At 54.1% G+C, this 17,316-nt stretch overlaps 1 protein-coding gene across 2 annotated transcripts; it reads right to left on the bottom strand.

The window, feature by feature from the left end:
• Positions 1–2,480: 2,480 nt before the first annotated feature.
• LOC138061832 (uncharacterized) lies at positions 2,481–8,574 on the bottom strand. Of its 2 annotated transcripts, XM_068916064.1 has the most exons (4): positions 8,055–8,574; positions 7,426–7,533; positions 4,166–4,419; positions 2,481–2,936 (listed from the first exon to the last, which is right to left on the bottom strand). In XM_068916064.1, exons 1-4 carry the CDS (start codon positions 8,325–8,327, stop codon positions 2,762–2,764), a joined length of 810 nt encoding a protein of 269 aa, XP_068772165.1. In that variant the 5' UTR covers positions 8,328–8,574; the 3' UTR covers positions 2,481–2,761. The 2 variants fall into 2 exon arrangements, 1 of the variants encoding a protein (XP_068772165.1); XR_011135803.1 differs by lacking the exons at positions 7,426–7,533; positions 8,055–8,574 and adding an exon at positions 5,720–6,175 and having other exon boundaries at positions 2,481–3,028.
• Between the last annotated feature and the right edge of the window lie 8,742 nt (positions 8,575–17,316).

Here is a 17,316-nt window from a genome sequence, read left to right as displayed (position 1 = left end):
TTCGATTTGGGCGTTCATTCTTCCAGTGTCCTCCCTGTCTACAGATCGCACAGTGATTTGGCCCCAATGGGATTCGACTTTCTGAATCTCTTCCCCTTGTCGTTCCACCTCGTCCCCCTCCACCTCTGCCTCTCCTGCTGGCTCTCCCTCTAATATTATTCCCACGTATTGCTGCTGCTAACAGAGATGCTTGCAACTTTATTCTATTCTGCTTCTCTTTTCTTTCCCTCTCATCCCTATTGTTATACACTCTATATGCGATTTCTATCAGTTGAGAAACTGACATCCCTGCTGCTCCATCAACTTTTTGCTACTTTCTCCTTATAGCCTGGGCTGACTGTCCAATAAACAACATATTGAACATTCTCCGCCTTGCCTCATCATCTGCATTCAAACCAGTCCATTTTCTAGCTACTTCACATAACCTTCCATAAAAGGCTGATGAATTTTCCTCTGAGCCCTGCCTCACTTCACACAGTTTAGACCCATTCTTTGGTTTAGGCACTCCATATCGAACCCCATATAGTGTCAATTGCTGATATTGCTTCCACTGAGCTCTTTCTCCTCCCACATTAGGATCCCACTCCGGGTCCCTTGTTGTAGGCAGAAAAGTCTCAGAGTCGCCCTGCCTACCATTCCTTCTCTCCCCTTCTTCTCTGGCTTTTTCAGCAACCATTCTCTTTTCCTCTAGCGTGAAAAATGTATTTAACAAAGCTTGTACATCTCCCCAGTTGGGATTATGTGTTAGCATTATAGCTTCTAACGACTGGGGCATCTTGTCAGGGCTTTCTCTGTATGAGCCAACCGATTGCTTCCAATTCAACAGGTCAGAGGTAGTAAACAGAACATGCACAAAGACTGGCGGTCCCTCTGGTCCCGCTGCTTGTCTCAAGGGAGCTTGGAAAACTGGTTGGGCATGCCCTCTAGTCCGACTGGAAACAGGACTAAAATTTTCATTGCTCAATGGGGAGCTAGAATCACCTGGGCACTGCTCAATATCTCTGTATGGAGGCGGGGCTGTTGGGACCAGTAACTGTACATCCTCCTGTTCTTCTTCTCCCACAATTTTTCTATCACCCCCACATCGACCACTTTCCTTTTTCCCAGTAGCCGCATACATCACCGACTCAAGCTGTTAGCTCACATTCCTGACTAACATCAGCCTCTCTGTACAGAGTCATAAAAGCATCAGCAGAAGGCACTTCATCCCACTTTCCCGTCCGACGGCAAAATAGCATCAATTGTAATATAGTATTGTAGTTTACCGATCCATTCTCTGGCCAGACCTCACCATCACCCAATTTATAAGTTGGCCACCATTGATTACAGTATCTTTTCCTCCTTTCTTTTGTCATCGGGTCGCCTCCAAACTTTTCCCAGTTCTTCAGAATACACTCCAAAGGACTACAGGGAGGGGCACTCGTGGAGTGGTTTGATCCCATAATTTTACTTCTACCTGTACCTGTACCAATTTTTATACCTGGGTGCACCCCGTGTGAGCGCAGCTCCGACAGCCCCCTGCTGCCACGCGTCTATGCACACCCGCTTCGCGAGAATAAAGAACCAAAACCCACCTTGTGTCTGTGCTCGGCTCTGGCAGCCCTCTGCCACCACGCGTCTGTGTGCGGACACACTTCTTATTCCGTGGAAAAACCAACCGTAAAAAGGTGACACTTACCAATCCAGGAGTTCACCCCCCTTTCGCCCTTGTACAAATATCTCTGTGAGCATTGCACCGTTGAGGCACTCACCGCCTCGATGCAGGAGGAGACCCGAAGGAGTCCCCGATCAACTAGTCGGCACGCGCTGGAGTCCTGTCTGATTTCTCTCCTCCGCCGGGGACGGCAAGACGATCCGGGCAAGGCTTTACGGCCGTCCCGTCTGGGGTGCCTAAAATGTTGTCCCAAAGAAGGGTTCTTTCACCCGGTGTGCAATGAGCCGAAAACACACAGAGTCGAGATGTTTGTTTAATTCATTTCCGCGCAGAGGTGGGTGCTAGGTGGTAATTCCACAAAGCTAGCACACCTGATTGCTACACAGCTTACACTTTACAACAGTTTAAGCAACAGTTAGCAGCATAGTTTACAACTACATGAAGTCATCCTTACTCTTATTGCTTCTGTTAGGTCTCATCTTCATTTAAAGTCACAGCATCCTCTTTTTCTCCTGCGCATGCTCTATGGGGAAGGGGCTTTGATCAGCAGGGGGCTTCCCTGCTTGTGGGTGGGTTTTTTATTATGCCAATTAGGATAGTTCACCCGCAGTTCAAGTAGGTCTCTCCTGTTTTATCAACTGTTTTTGTTCTCTTCAGGTTTATTTGGGAGCTTCCTGATCTGCTTGCCTTATAGTGTTGTCTTGCTCCTTCCTTCAAGGCCTTGTTCATTGTTAACTGGACATGTGAAAGACTGACTAATACCCTAGGCTCTTTTTTTCCCATACCTCCAACACTACCTCCACCACAGCAGCACGGTCCCTGCCCTTGAAGCTCTCCGAGGCGACCACAGAAGCTGTAAGCAAGATGTTTTCTCTGAAGGCAACCTTGCTTTGAGGTGACTTTCTCTTCTCGCCTTTGCTTCTCAGCACCTCTTTCTTGGCCTGCTGTGAAGCTGCAAAGCTCTCCTCCCCCTTTCCGAGAGGCCATGAGTTGAGCTGAGGTACAAGGAAAGTGCTAGAGAACACTTCTGGGTGGCTAATGAAGCTTGCCACAGGTGTCCTTCTGGACTATTACAGCCAGTAAGTCTTTTTCTCCAGTTCTGTGGTGCTATCCGCAGTCCCACTGAGCAGGCACAGGATCAGGGCAAGTCAGTCCACCCACAGAAAGAAACCCAGGGAGCTCTATGCAAAGTCTCTGCTGTCCTGCTTGTCTTGACTTGGCTGGCACCGGGACGTCCCCCTGAGCAGGAATGCGGTCTCCCAGCGAGGGCTTCTTGACTTTTCTGCAGGGAAAAAGGGCACGCTGCGCGCCAGAGACACCTCGAGCGCCTTCTTCTATGGCAGACTACCTGGAGGCTCTCAGTGTCACCCCACGCTTGGAAAAAAAAGAGGAACTCAGGTTCGAGCTCTCATCTTCAGACATGTCTTTTCTGAGACCTCCTGCAGGAAGAGGCTCCCCCCCACCCATTCCCACCTCTGGAGTGACTTTGCTGATGGACGAGGCCCTGAGTTACACTCGCCTCCTGCACTCAGAGCCAGCAAGGGCAGCTTGGCCACACAGGAGTTTCTCAGGCCACTAGGGAGCAGCTTACTACTTTGAGAAAGGTCCCAGATGTCTGTCTACAGAAAGCTGTGAAAAGGAGGCATCTTTATAGAAATACCTATTGAGCCCAGCTGTCACGGCGGGCTCCTCCCCCTCCTTCATGCGCTCTTCCTCCCACCCCCCAGCCTGACCTCTCCATACACAGCACATGGGCAGCGGCTGCGCATGCACCAACTAAAATCCGCCTAGTATGCAAATATGCAACAGATCCTCGGTCAGTGACTAATAGCGGGCTGAAACTTTGCCAGCTTTGCTAAGTTGCCTCTCTGATTGACTGTGCACATAATCCTTAGGCACAAACCGTTGACCAAGTCTGGGACTAAGGCTGGATCCAGCCGCACCTAGACTCCTCTGAGAAGCAGTCTGGACAGCCAGGGGCTTCATTCTGAACCTCGTGACTCAACGGGAGGGTCTCCTTGACACTTTTATCTGAGCCAGTCCTCCACGCAGTAAATAACCGGGGGAACCTTGCCATCGACCCTTGTTAAATCACTGTCTTGCTGATGACTGAACTTTGTTAAATCACTGCCTTACCTCTTTAAAGCATGTTGCTGCTTCTCTCTTAGGAGTGAAGTGCCTCACTCCTCACTCATCTCTTTGGAAGCATGCCAGCCAGAGGAGAAGCACTTACACGTGGGAATTCAATGTGAGCAGGCTCAAGGGAGAGGGAAAGACTAAACTTCACCACGCCTCAGCCAAGCAGAGATGCTGGGAAGGAAAGGCTGCAGGGCCTACTGCTTCCACAGGGGTCAGTCCCGCCCTGCCTCAGAGAGATATAGCGCAGCTGCCACTGCCCTCCTGTTCAGCAGAGCTAAGAGCACCTGCCAGCTCACGCAGGGCTCATGCCTTTGAAGCTCTCTGGGGCCTTTCCCCACATGTACCCACTGCAGTACGTCCCATCTGGCCCACCTTCTGCTACGGCATGCTGAACCTTGGCCCAGGAAGCAACTCCAAGGCACACACGACCCACTTTCACTGCTCATCTCCAGCCAAGTCTTCTCCAGGAGGTTGCCAGAGTCTTCACAGACTTGGAGGCCCTGCTTGAGGCACAGCAGGCTCTCCTCTTCATTACCCAGCGCTGGGAGAACGTAGGCTTTCAGGTGGTAGACTCTGGGGTAGAAGACGGGGCTTCTAGAGCACCGAGAGAAAACTTCTTCTGCAAGCTGCCGAGAAAACAAGGGAGATGCGCGTCAGGAGAAGTCATGGAGCCTGGCGATGGCTTGGCCCTCAGAAGGGCACCAATTCCCCCCCCTCCAAGAGAAAAACCAGCCACAAAGAGACAAGGAGTGCACAGCTAGCAAGGCTGAGATACCACACAATTCTCTCCTGAGCCCTGAGACCTCATATGGAGCAGGCATTTCAGCAAGGCTCCCTAGGCATGGCTGTGCTAGTCTCTTCTCCTCTCTTGCAGATCACTCCAATGAGTGGGCAATTTTCACACGCCCACAAAGACCGCCTTCCCCGACTGCCTTCTCTTCCACCTCTTGCTGACACCCCCTGGGACAGCACTCTTTTGCCACGTTCCCCTCTAACCCACTACACTCTGGCGCCACCCTGACTCCATCCCGTCGGGCCTCCTTCTGCCTCCACAGGTCAACCCACTGCTGTTTGTTAGCAACACAGCTTTCTCTAGAGTGCCCTCGCAGCATGCGCCTCCCCTTCCTCCTCCTCCCTCACCCTGAGGGCCCTGGTGCGGTTCTCACGGGCCCTCGCTGATGCGTGCTCAATCTCCTTTTTCAGCACCAGGCTATGGCACTCCAGGAGCCGGCTGCATGCTTGGGGGGCCAAAAGGGAGGCAGCAGTTCCCTTCAGCAGCCCCTTGGCCTTTCCAAAGGGCTTCTGGAAGTTGTCCCACTGCCCAGGCCTTGCAGACCTTCATCGTCCATGGGGAAAAAAAAAAAAAAGCCCCCTCCCCCCACCCCCACATTTTGTAGAGAGGAGGAAGTAATCAAAAGGTCTCCGAGGCTATAGCCTCCAGCCCCAACCTGGCTTTCAGAGGAAATGTATCCTCCAGGAAAAGGAAGTTATCAGGGACGTGTTGCGGCGGGTGGGGTGTCAATTGCAGTGGGTCATAGCTCCTCTTGCTTAGCCTCACTCAGAGCATCGCCCTCATGCTGTCGTTCCCTCCCCGAGCCCTTGCACTTACTCAGCATTCGGCCTGCATCGAGACAGACCCTCGCCACTCCTCGCCTAAAGTTCAAGGGGAAAAGGAAAGCTGTGGCCAAGGGCCACCAGAGTCATCCTTCCCTGGCCGGGCTCCACCACAGCACATCCAGGAGCTCCTTGCCACCTTGCTCACAGTGCGCACCCTCCCGCCTCCCCTGCCCCTTTCACCACAGCGCCCCACAGGCGGCTGCCTTGGTGGACATGGGACAGGAGCATGTGACAAGCCCACAGCTCACAACTTCCCTGCCACAGTCACTGCCTCGGCTCCTCCCCACTCACAGCAAGGCTCTAACTTACCAAAGAGCCAGGGACAAATACAGTCCAAGCAGCATGCTGCTCTGCGACTTGACAACGCAATTGGCTTCCTTCTGCTCAGCAAAGCTCCGGCACTCTTCAAAGGACTTATACTGCCACCCTGGAATACAAACGTCTCTCAGAGGAGCACTGCCTCCCTCCCCGGCCTTGACTTGCCTCAAGCGTTCGTAGCAGCAGAAAGCTCAAGCACAGCTGGGGAAGGTCTTGGCAGATAAACCACTCAGAGAGCCAGCAAACCTCACAGCAAGGAGGCAAGGGCTGGCCTTCTACCCTAGCTCCTCAGGGCTACTCAGGCTCCACAGAAATGCCCTTGAAGGCAAGGGCAGACTACATCAGGAAGGGAAAAAAGAGGACTGTCAACTCCCCAGACAGCATTTTCCATTGCAAAACCAGCAGCTTTCTAGCCCTGGACACAGGCATGCTGCCAATGATCAGCAACAGCAGTGACTCCGTAGCCAGGCTCTCAGGTGCCTCCTGCATCTCCTGCACATCCCAGCACTGCTAGACCTGCTTCTGCGGGAGCCAGAGCAGAGTGACTCTGAGAAGAGCTTTCAGAACGGGCCGTCTCCAAACACACAATTGTTGCCCTGTTTCCAAAGGGTAGAAGACACTCTAGGAGTCTGCTATTGCTGGCTTGCTTCTGCCTGCACTGGGGAGGCTCTGCCTGCTTCAAACACAGACAAAGCCTCCACTTCTGGTTGACAAGTGGCTGTCTTGCCTGACCAGGAAACAGGCGGGAATCTTTGCAAGCCTCCTGGCTCTCTGGGACTCCCAGTCACTGAGGACTTCCCAGCGGCAAGCAAGAGGAGAAGAAGCACGCCTGCCCAACGATCCCGTGCTCTCCAGCCACCTGCTTCTCTAGCCTGCACAGCACTGCCTCACATTCAAGGTACCTACGGAGGAACACAGTGAGCCTCCCCGGAGCATCTCCACGGGGAGGGAGCCCAGCCAGCACCAGGACAGGCGGGAGAACCAAGAAGTACCACCCAGGAAACAGGAGTGCTAAAGAGGCTCTCCTGGCACTATGGCCCACGGAGGTCAAGCAAAACTGGGCACTGCCAGCAACCCAGCTTGCACTTGCTTATGACCTCTGAGCTTCCTCTTCCTCACATCTCTCCTCCACCTACTCCTCCAGGCCCACCTCCTGCTGCTCTTGCCCACACTCTCCCTTCCCCTCTCCAGCCTCTCCTCCCTGCTAACCTCTCTCTGCTCGCCTAGCCTTCTTGCCGGCATCTCATCACAAACGGGTCACTCAAAGCACTGCTCCCAAGCTCAAGCACCTGCACTGCCCTCCAGCAAAACAAAGGCTCTCAGCAGCACCACCAAGAGCAGCTGCAGCCCTCACGATACAAGCCTGCTTTTTTACCCACAGGCATGCTTCCCTCGAAAAATTGTGCACGTGCCACTCTCAGGCTCTGTCGTTCCCGTTCTACCCAAACCTCGCTGCTTCGTGCCTCGATCTTGCTAAGACCTATGCATCAGCTGAAGGCTGGGCTTAAGTCTCAGCAGGCTGGGGCCTAGATGCCCGCGACCAGGTATGAATTGCCTCTTCCTTCCCTCCGCATCCCGTTCTGCTTCTTACCCTGCCTCCTGAGGAAGGGAGGAGTCTTTGTTCTTCTCGCAACCCCCCCGGAAGGCATCCAATCCCACCCACCAGGACAGCCCGCAAAGCCCCCCGCTCACCTTACCTCCCCTTTGAGGCTCAGGAAGGTGGCTTCTTCAAAGTACCCAAGCACATTGCCTTTCTTAGCCCCTGAGTTCCTCAGCACCTCTGCTTTGTTCAGGTTCAGGAAGGCCTTTGAACAAGCACACAAAGAGCAGCTGAGTGTCGCTGCCAAGCCTGCCCCCAGCCCCATCGTTCCCTGTTGCCTCCTGCATCTCTCTGAGGAGGCCCTGCACCTGCCCCGGCGATCTCCAGCCTAACACAGTCACACTGCCTCTCCCACCACGGGCACAAGGGCTCCTTCGCACCACCTCCCTGCAGGTGCGCCTGGTGCAAAGGGCCTGCTTCACTGCCCTGTGTCTCTTGCCACAGGAGAGGCAAACAGGAGGCAAACTCTGCTTCTCACCCCAGCCATTCATCCCCGAGTCCCCACAAAGGCACACCCCCAGGCATGCCCTATTGCAGTGGGCCAATGGGCCTGCCCAGGACAAGGCAATTCAGAGGACTCCACGGGCAGGGGCCTCCGGTCAGCAGGGCAACTCACCAGGTACTTGCTGGAGACGTGCAAGTAGGCAGCCGCACGCTCCAGCAGATAGGAAAAGGCAATTCAGAGGACTCCACGGGCAGGGGCCTCCGGTCAGCAGGGCAACTCACCAGGTACTTGCTGGAGACGTGCAAGTAGGCAGCCGCACGCTCCAGCAGATAGGAAAAGGCTCTGGCATCATTGCCCGTTGCCAGGTGGTGGTGAGCCAGGGCCACAAGCACCAGTTCCACAGCGGCCTTGCAGCTGCACAAACACACACTGTGCATCCCTTCGGTCTTGCTGGGCACCTTACGCATCCATTCGCTCTTAGCCAGAAAACACTCTGCCGCTCTAGTCACAGACAAGATCCTGGAGAAAAAGGACATCAAAGAACGCACCAGCATCACCAGCGCTGGTCATTCAGACAACACTAGTGGCACGTCCTAGCACAGCACGAGGCCACATGCACGCAGGCATCACGCGGGGGCACTGTCTTTCACTGCCTTCCCAGGCATGGTGAGCGAGCTCGGCCAGTTATTCCTTCTGCCCCACACAACAGTGACCTGCACCCCGTATTTCCCCGTGGTGTTCCAAGCTACAATTGACACCATCACCATTGACTCCTGAGTGGGCTGGGGCCACCCATCCGCACGCTCTCTTCTCCCTGGGCTCCTTCCTCCCTTCTGCTCTTGCTTCTCTCCTCGCTCCAGACCTTTGGCTCTCCCCTAACAGCAAGCAAAGCCAGGACAGCTCACTCACACCGTGCTTTTTGACAAGCTTTGTTTCCTGCCATTGCAGTGATGTCGCCCAGTAGACTGGGCAGCGTGACGAGCCCCGGGGCCCCAGAGCACAGGGACAGCACGCTCAGGCACGGCACAACTGGGACGAGGAGCAACAGCTCCCCTTTCCAGCACCGGCAAGCTATTTGCTGGGCTACACCTGTAAGAAGGAAGCATGAGCACAGAGCCTGTTGGGGCCTTTGCTCACCCTGCTCGCGAGCAACACTGCTCTTTTAGGCAGGCAGAGACACAAGCTGGCATTGCTGCCACCTTCCACAAGGCCACCCTCCTCCCAGGGGCTGCTTTGCCCCTGCACACCTCACACCACTGCTCTCTAACAGATAGCAAGCCGGGCCTGCTCCACCCTAAAGTGACCATCATCACTGTGAGCCCGCTGGCTTCCTCAGCCATGCTCATCTCCACAGACATCTCAACCCAGCTCCCACCCAACACGCCCGCTCTTTCCTAAGCTGCAGCCCACAGGTGCAAACTCCACTTCTCTCCTCTGCACACCCTCAGCCCACTGCCTTCACAATTCATCATCAATACCTTCTCTCCTCACTCCAAACTCTCCTCCAAGAAGCTCTTCTCTTTCCTGCAACTCTTTCTCTTTCTCTTTCCTTCTCCTCTGAACAGAAAGCATTCGGTTAAACACCTCCTTGCTGCACACCGGGGCAGAGCTGCTTCCTGCCATTCTGCAGCAGGAAGAGGACACGAGAGCCACAGGGGTTGACGGCAGCTCCCTTCCCGGCCCCTTCCCCTGAGATCTGCTTTCCCTGTACGGCTGCTGTCATGTCCAATCCCCTTCCAGACAGTAACACAGGTCTCCCCCCTCTGGCTGCACCAGATGGCTACAAACTCAGCAGCAAAGACAGCCAGGGAGGGCCTGCCTTACCTCCTCCGGAACACTCCTGCTGCTCCTGAAAAGCTGCTCCTGACAACAACTGGTGTTTTAACAGCTCCAAGGGTTTCCTGCAGAACAGGCAGCATCCGACAGGGGAGGTTCCTGAAGAGGCTGAGCAGTCATGAAGGGAAGGAAAGTCTTGTGCTGCCCGGAACCATTCCCAAGAAGCTGGTGGGAAGGGGAAGTCAGAAGAAAGAGTGGTGGGAAAACGCCCTGCAGGAAGGAGAGCCACCTCCCGGCTGGCCTGGGCGTGCAGCCAGCAGGTCGAGGGCAGTGGGGCTGCCCCTCTGCTGGGCACTGAGGAGACCGTGCCAGCAGGGCTTGGTCCCAGCAGGGGCTCCCCAGCGCTCCAGCACACGCAGGGACACCCGGGAGCGACTCTGGCAGAGGGGGCCCAGGCCGCGAAGGGGCTGGAGCACACAGCCCCCGCGGGGAGGCCAAGACCACCTCCCTGGCGCAAGAGCAGCTCTTCCCACAAGTAAGCTCGAGGGCCCACGCAAAGGAGGCCAAGGAGAGCAGCCTGCAGCCCCATGGTCCCCTGCCCACGGGGGCACCCTCCAGCCCCCACCATCCCCCTGCGGGGCACAGCCAGGCAGGGCCCCCACAACTGGGGAGCGGGTCAGGTGTGCCGTCACCACGGCTTCCCCGTGTCAACAGTGACCTCAGCGCCACTGTTCCAGAGCTGTCAAGAGGCCGGTGGTGGGACACGACCCGGGATTGCGCTCTCCACTCCTGCCTGCCATGAGCCAGCCGGAGCGACTGTGGGCCAGGAGGAAGGCGGCGCTGCGCATCAAGAGGAAGGTGGGTGCCACCGTCTGGGACCGCTGCGCCGCCCTCCTCCAGAGTGCCCCAGCTGCCTCGGAGCCCGTGGAGGAGGAGGAGGAGCCCATGGAGGTGGACCCCGCAGAGGGGCAGCTCGCCCTGTGCCTCGTGGACCTGCCGCAGGGGCCAAAGAGGAGGAGGAGGTGCTAGCCCGGCAGGAGGCCCCCCGCTGACCACCAGCTGGGGCACGCCGAGGATCACCAGGCCGCCCGTCACCTCCTGGACCGCCCTGGACTGCCGGGCATCAACATCTGCCCGGCAGAGACAGGGCCCACCGCAGGGACACATCCCTCCCACGACTCCCCTCCACGTCTACTGCGGGACGGAGACAGTGCCCGGGAACAGCTCCCACCACCCTGCCACAGCTCTGTTTAGGCTACAGGTTAGGTTATAGGATAGATTTTTTAGGAGTAGGATTATTATAGTATTTAGCATTAGGGTTACTCTAGGAGCATTAAGGTTCTTAGCAGTAAGATTTCTTAGTGTAGGGATGGTTAGTCTATTTTTAGTGTGTAGTTGTTGGCAGTTAGTTACAGTTAGGTAGAGGATTCTTAGTTCACAGAGAATATTCTATGTGTAGGGCACAGTTCTTCTCATTATTATCATTAGGTAGAGTTATTACTTCTGTTCCTAGTAGCATTACAGTTATAAGTTATAGGTATTATTGTTAATTTTTCTTCTGAATTCTTCCTTTTTGTTGTTATTCTTAGTTCTTCTTCCTTCTTGTAGGGTAGTTCACGGTATAGGGTAGCATTAGGCTAGGTAGCTTCGCGTTGGTTACAGTAGTCTTAGTGTGTAGTTAGTCACAGTTCCAGTAGTCTTAGGGCAGTTACAGGAGCCTTAGTTCACAGTTAGTTCGGTCCTCCTCAGGGTAGAGGTAGTGTCTTTGGAGCCACAGCGAGAGAGGAACGCACAAGAAGGGAGGGACTAACCTGGGCCAGACCTTCACAAAGGCCCTGCTCCCAAAAGGTCCTGCAGCACCGAGGCGGCAGCACTGCCACCAAGCACCATCATGCGCACACATGCACGGGGTCCCAGGGCAACTGGGCTCAGTCAGCTGGGCTACGAGGCAAGGCAAGAGTGTGTCTGTGCACAGCTGCTTGTCGGACTGGGCCCCCACAATCAGACTCTTTCCCACTACGGAAAAGCGGCAGGACTCTGGCATCTCTTGCACGACAGGACATGACATGAGGGAGTTTCACCAAACACGTGTCTTAAAGCCAGTGTCTCCAGGTGCAGGAGAACGCCCCATGCAAAGTGACTGCGGCCACGACCGTGTGGGGCATCTCTGCCTTCCTAAGAAACCTTGGCAGGAGCCTGGACAAAGCACTAACAACAGCAACTTGACTTCGTGTCTCTCCTCAACGCTTGCATCTCCTGAACCGCTCGCAGTGTCCCCTCACCGGTGGTTGATTTTGTATTTCCTATATCTCTACAGCAATCCTGGAATCTTTCTGCAGTGCACACTCAGAGGGGTGCACCTGAGAACCTGTAAAGTGGACACCTCAGAGAGATTTGGCATTGAAAAAAATTAAGGAGGCATTAAGGAAAGCGCTGGCTCTAGGGCTCCCTGATTATAAAAAACCTTCCCAGCTGTACATTCAGGAACAAGGGGTTGCCAGGGGAGTGCTGACTCCAATGCTACGTCCCCAACCCAAACCAGCCACATATTAGTTAGTACAAGTGGATGCCATCCTTTTGGGGACTCCTGGACGTATCCGTGCGGTGGCTGCTGCAGCAATCATTGTTGAGACATGTCCAACCATGCTTCTGGGACACCCTCTGACAGCACACGTCCCACACAAAGTGGAAATGTTATTGAAGAATTTTGTGTCTCATGTTCCAGCTCCACAGCGAGCACATAAATATGAATTTCTTCTCTTAATGATGGGCAATGTGACTATACAACATTGTAATACATTGAATCCAGCTACCCTGCTTCCCTTGCCCAGCGACGGAGAAAAACATTACCGTGAATGCACTAGGGTACTAAAGTATACTAACATACTAAAGTATGCTTTTGGAGTTTGCTATGCAGTAGAGGCACTATGGAAAGAGCGAGGGTTCTTAACCTCCGGTGGAAAGAACATCGCAAAGGGCCCACAAGTCCGCAAACTGCTGGATGCTATTCAAGATCCTAAACACAGTGCTATTCCTCATTGCCCTGCACATCGCCAAGGTAGGCCCACCGTAGAAAATGGGAACAATTCTGCTGATTCAGCTGCCCGAGCAGCTGCCTTGCAATGGGATGTTTTGTTATGCCCCACTGTGATGGATGGACCAGACGTGTTCCAGCTATCCAACATACATGACAAAGAATGTACCAAGGAAGAAAAGGAGAGGTGGGAACAGCTTGGAGGGGGACAAGGCGAAACTGGAATTTGGACAATAGGAGGTAAGCCTGTATTGCCTAGGAAAGATCTGCTACCTGTGGCACCATGGCTCCATGAAAAAGGACAAGGCGGAATTGAAGGTGTTGCGGCACAAATAAAAAGACTCCTGGGCAGCTCCAGAGAGATATGCAGTTTCCAAGTAAATAGTATCCAGCTGTGATCAATGTCACAATGAATAGGACAGCAAAAACAAAATGAGCAAAGGTGTGTGCAGAAACTAACCTAACCTAACCTCAAAATGGACAGAGGTTTTAAGTTAAAGGTACATCCGAAAGCAAACATGGGAACCAAAGTGGGAAGGAGCGTACACTGTACTTGTGTCTTCCTATTCTGCAGTTAAAATTGCTGAGCGGCAATCCTGGGCTCCTCATTCGCATGCTAAAACACACAATCCACCAGAATGCTTATCGGAAGAGTCTTCTTCATTAGAGGATGTTGTTTGGAAGCGATGGAAGGACGGAGAGCAATTCGCTGGGAGGCTCTCACCACAGATCCTTAGGTACGGCAACAGGCTGCTACCAAGAATGCCACACGTACTGCATGGGTAACTATGGTAGCCTCGACAAGGGGTTGCAGAGAAGCACATCTTTTGCTGTTTTGCTGATAAAACGGTTACTTTGGAAAGAGAAGAAGAAATGGGCCGTTGTTGTAGTAAGACCTGTCATGCTGAACAATGTTGTATAGAGGTATAGAGGTTCCTGTGAACGCTCGTGCGAGTCTCGATGACATTTCTATGGACGGTCGCATTGTGTGTCAGGTAAAACATGACTTAACTACTCCTACGATCACTAGTAGCATTACTCCCACTACTCAACCTCCCACCCCTAAACTAAAACTTTGGACATATCTAATAGGACCGTACGTGATGAAGAAAGGAGGTCAACAAACCGTGCTGCTTAATCCAACTTGGTCCTTCAAACAAGTAGAACTCAGCTTGCAAGTAAACATCACAGGGCTCAAGCCCCAACGCGCGCCTTTCTTGCAAAACGTATACGTTGCATGGGAGACATGGTTAAACAGCAGGGAACAAAACCTAAGAAAACGACACATCACGGGCCTGATGGGGACTGGCCTAGGTGTATTAAATGGTATCGATGCAGAAGTGCTGATGAATAAATTGGGCGCACCCACAACAGATTTGTTTAAGCTGCAACAGCCGTTGCCATCATCGTTGACCGCAGCAGGGAAAGTACAATGGCTGATACCAGACCTGTTACCTCGGAGGGAGGAGATTAATGAGCAAGACCACCGATTAACAATAGACACGTTAGGGGTACTTCAAGGAAACACCTCACTTGCCCTTAGCTGCATTCAAGCCCAACTTTGGCTACAAACAATAGCTGCCTCAGGAATAAGGGAAGGGGAGAATGGTATGCTTCCAGCAGAAATCCAAACATTAATATGGGAAAAGAGTGCCGTATCGGAACGGAAATATCAAGCTGGGTGGCAAATGCCTAAGTTTACATTCAGTAAGGAGCAAAAAGTGGTAACTGCTTTTGCCCTCACTATTCAACAAGCATGGGGTAATGTTAGATCACAATAAGAGTTTAAATTTGCGCGTGTGTAACTTCACAATGCTAAAGGCACGTGGCTGCAATTATCCAAGCCCAGTAACAACTCCTCAGTTACTCCAGGAAAATTATTCATTGAGTCATGAATTCTGAGATCACCAGTACCTACTGGAACGAATCTCCATCTAGTGAAGGAAGTACTACACCATGACCAACTGCGGACATTGCTCCACAAGGTCAAAGAAACAGGGAAAAGCACACTGATGACCGTAGAGCATGACACACAACAAATTCAAATGAGACTTGAAAGAGTCAAAAAGGACGCGGCACGTCAATGGTGGGAAACTTTGTTTGGGTGGTCTCCCACCGCTTCTGCCTTCCATAATCGTTTGCTGCATCCTGTAGTGATTCTGCTCTGTCTAGGCATCGTGTGCTTTGCACTCACCTTGGCATTGTATATCAAATTTCGGAGGCGGGCTGCTCGCCTTGGAAAATGGATAGATTACGAAGAGGAACAGCCAGAAAAACAAATGGGGGGTTTGTAAGAAAACCACTGTCATTTCCATTGGCATAACCTTGATTCAACTTAGCATCAGTGCTTGGAGCAGTGAAGCCTGCAGGCCTAAGCTTGAACTTTAACCAAACCTGTGGCGTACTGCTGACAGAACAACTGCAGAACCAGCTCAAATCAGCCCTCAAAGACCCAGCACACAATGGACAGAGGTCTCGGTTAACCTCCGGATAAGATAAGGCGCTGTGAAGCAGGAACAGCAGCAACTGTCCTGGGATGTAGACACGAACCAATCAAAAGGATAGAGACCACCCACTCAGGAAAGAAGCCTGGAAGAGACTGTCACTGGCAGGCGGGGAAATAAGACTGTAAGGAGTATAATCACCCCCACATTTCTTTGTTCTCGGTCCCTCTTTGGAGGCACCCAGCTCGAGCTGAAATAAACCATCGTATAAGAGTCTGATTCAGACTTAGCGGTGAATGCCTGGGGACCTTTGTAACAATATAAAGCACATTAGTCCCTGTGGACATGGTTTTCTGGAAAGCTTGGGACATGCAGCTTACTTCACAACATATAATGTTTGTTGTCATCATTTCACTCTGTGCGGAGGTAACAGGTGTGTGCTCATACGCTAATCTTGTCCTGCAGTACACAACAACTGTCACAACTCAGACACGCTGAGGCTGCATCACACACCTCTCCCATCCCAATGTATCCTGGGATGCAGCACTGCCCTTCTGTTGTGTCAGCCACTCCTCCCAGTTTAGTATCATCAGCCAACTTGCTGAGGGTGCACTCTGTCCCTACATCCAAGTCACTGATGTGCAAGTTAAACCATACTGGGCGCAGTATTGACCCCTGGGGGACACCGCTAGCTACAGGCCTCCAACTTGACTCTGCGCCATTGATGACAGCCCTCTGAGCTTTGCCATGCAGCCAGCTCTCAGTCCACCTCACCAGCCACTCATCCGTTCCGCACGTCCTGACCTTACCTAGCAGGATGTGAATGCCTGGGGACCTTTGTAACAATTTGGTCTGAGACAACCAGAGGAGGAGGAAACTCCATATTAGTGCTGCTTAACCCTTGGCAGCGAGAATTACACTATGCTGCACCGACCACGGCCCTGTGGGGAAAAGCTAGCGCTAATTTGGGAAAGCATAGCCAATCCTACTCGTGAGGCTGTGCAAGCCCTTACCGCTGAACTATCAGCAATACAGCAAATGGCATTGTAAAATCAGGGGCACTCAGCTTCCTCCTAGCTGCCACAGGCACCTTTTGTACCCTCACTGGGGAAGACCGTTGTACCTTTATACCCCAAAATGACAATCCAGTGTTCCATGAGATTCAGAAAACACTTGGCGCTGTCAACACACTACATCACAGCGACCATTAGTCCCTGCGGACGTGGTTTTCTGGAAAGCTTGGGACACGGAGCTTCTCTTATTTCACAATGTATAATGTGTGTGGTCATCATTTTACTGTGTGCGGAGGGAACAGTTGTGTGCTCGTATGCTAATCTTGTTATGCAGTAAACAAGCTGTAAGACTGTAAGACTGCCATGTAGGAGCAAGCACTAAACACTTATAAGGGGGCAGCCGTGCTGCACCGGGAGTCCTTGCTCTTTACAGGTCCCTCAAGTTAGCGAACATCTGACAGCATGCTGGGCACGAGGCCATCCCTGGTGCAACGCCACATGGCCGTGCCCACCTCCCCGGTGCCGATAATGCGAGGGAGGGCAGGAGCCAGCATGGCCGGCCCCCGCGCACCCTGCGCATCCTCCCGTGTGTGCTGCTGCTCCCTGCCTGAAAGCACCACTCGGGCTCCCCTGGGGGCTCTCCGACAGCCCCTGCCCCCTGCCACAGCCCAGGCTTCGGGGCCCAGTCCCCTCCAGAGAGCCTCACAGGCCCCCCAGCAGAGCGGCCCAGCAGCAGCCGCTCCCAGGCAGGAGCCTTTCCCAGCAGAGGCTGCCCTGGCGGACAACTGCTCCCGGCCGGCCCAGCCCCGCCGCCCCCCACGCCCTCCCCACCCTCGGGCCCAGCGCCCAGGGAGCAGTCGCTGCCTCCCCGGCACACGAGCACGCCACAGGCTGCGGCATCGCTCGCGGCTCCCCGCGCGGCCGCCGGGAACGGCGCTTTCGGCCGCCGCGGCTTCTCCCGAGCCCCGAGAGCGGAGGCGCCGCCGGCCGGGGCCAGGGCCGAGCCAGCGGCAGCCGTGGCCGCCCAGGCCCCGCCCCCACGGCCTGGACGGGACGCCTCCCCCCACAGACCCCGCCCCCTTCCGCCGCGCGCTCCCCATTGGCTCCCGCGGCTCGTGGGCTCCCGGGGCGGGACACGCCCCAGGGGGAGGGCGGCACTGCGCCTGCGCCTGCCCCGCGGGAGAGGGGGAGAGGGGGGGTGGGCGGGGGGAGCGGGGCTCTGGGCAGGCGGGGCTCTGGGCAGGCGTGCTGGCGCGGAGGAGGGGCACTGAGGGCC

Source organism: Struthio camelus, chromosome 21, assembly GCF_040807025.1.
Source record: "Struthio camelus isolate bStrCam1 chromosome 21, bStrCam1.hap1, whole genome shotgun sequence".
Classification (NCBI taxonomy): domain Eukaryota; kingdom Metazoa; phylum Chordata; class Aves; order Struthioniformes; family Struthionidae; genus Struthio; species Struthio camelus.
The sequence above is the reverse complement of the archived record's forward strand: the minus strand, read 5'-3'. Positions and strand labels throughout refer to the sequence as shown.

Bases quoted from the DNA above. Each gene is read 5' to 3' on its own strand.
- LOC138061832 (XM_068916064.1), bottom strand. From the start codon at position 8,327: ATGCTGGTGCGTTCTTTGATGTCCTTTTTCTCCAGGATCTTGTCTGTG. The intron at 7,534-8,054 runs GTGAGTTGCCCT...GCTTGTTCAAAG, and splicing joins ACGTCTCCAGCAAGTACCTG to GCCTTCCTGAACCTGAACAA. The intron at 4,420-7,425 runs GTAAGGTGAGCG...TTTTCTCGGCAG, and splicing joins TCCTGAGCCTCAAAGGGGAG to CTTGCAGAAGAAGTTTTCTC.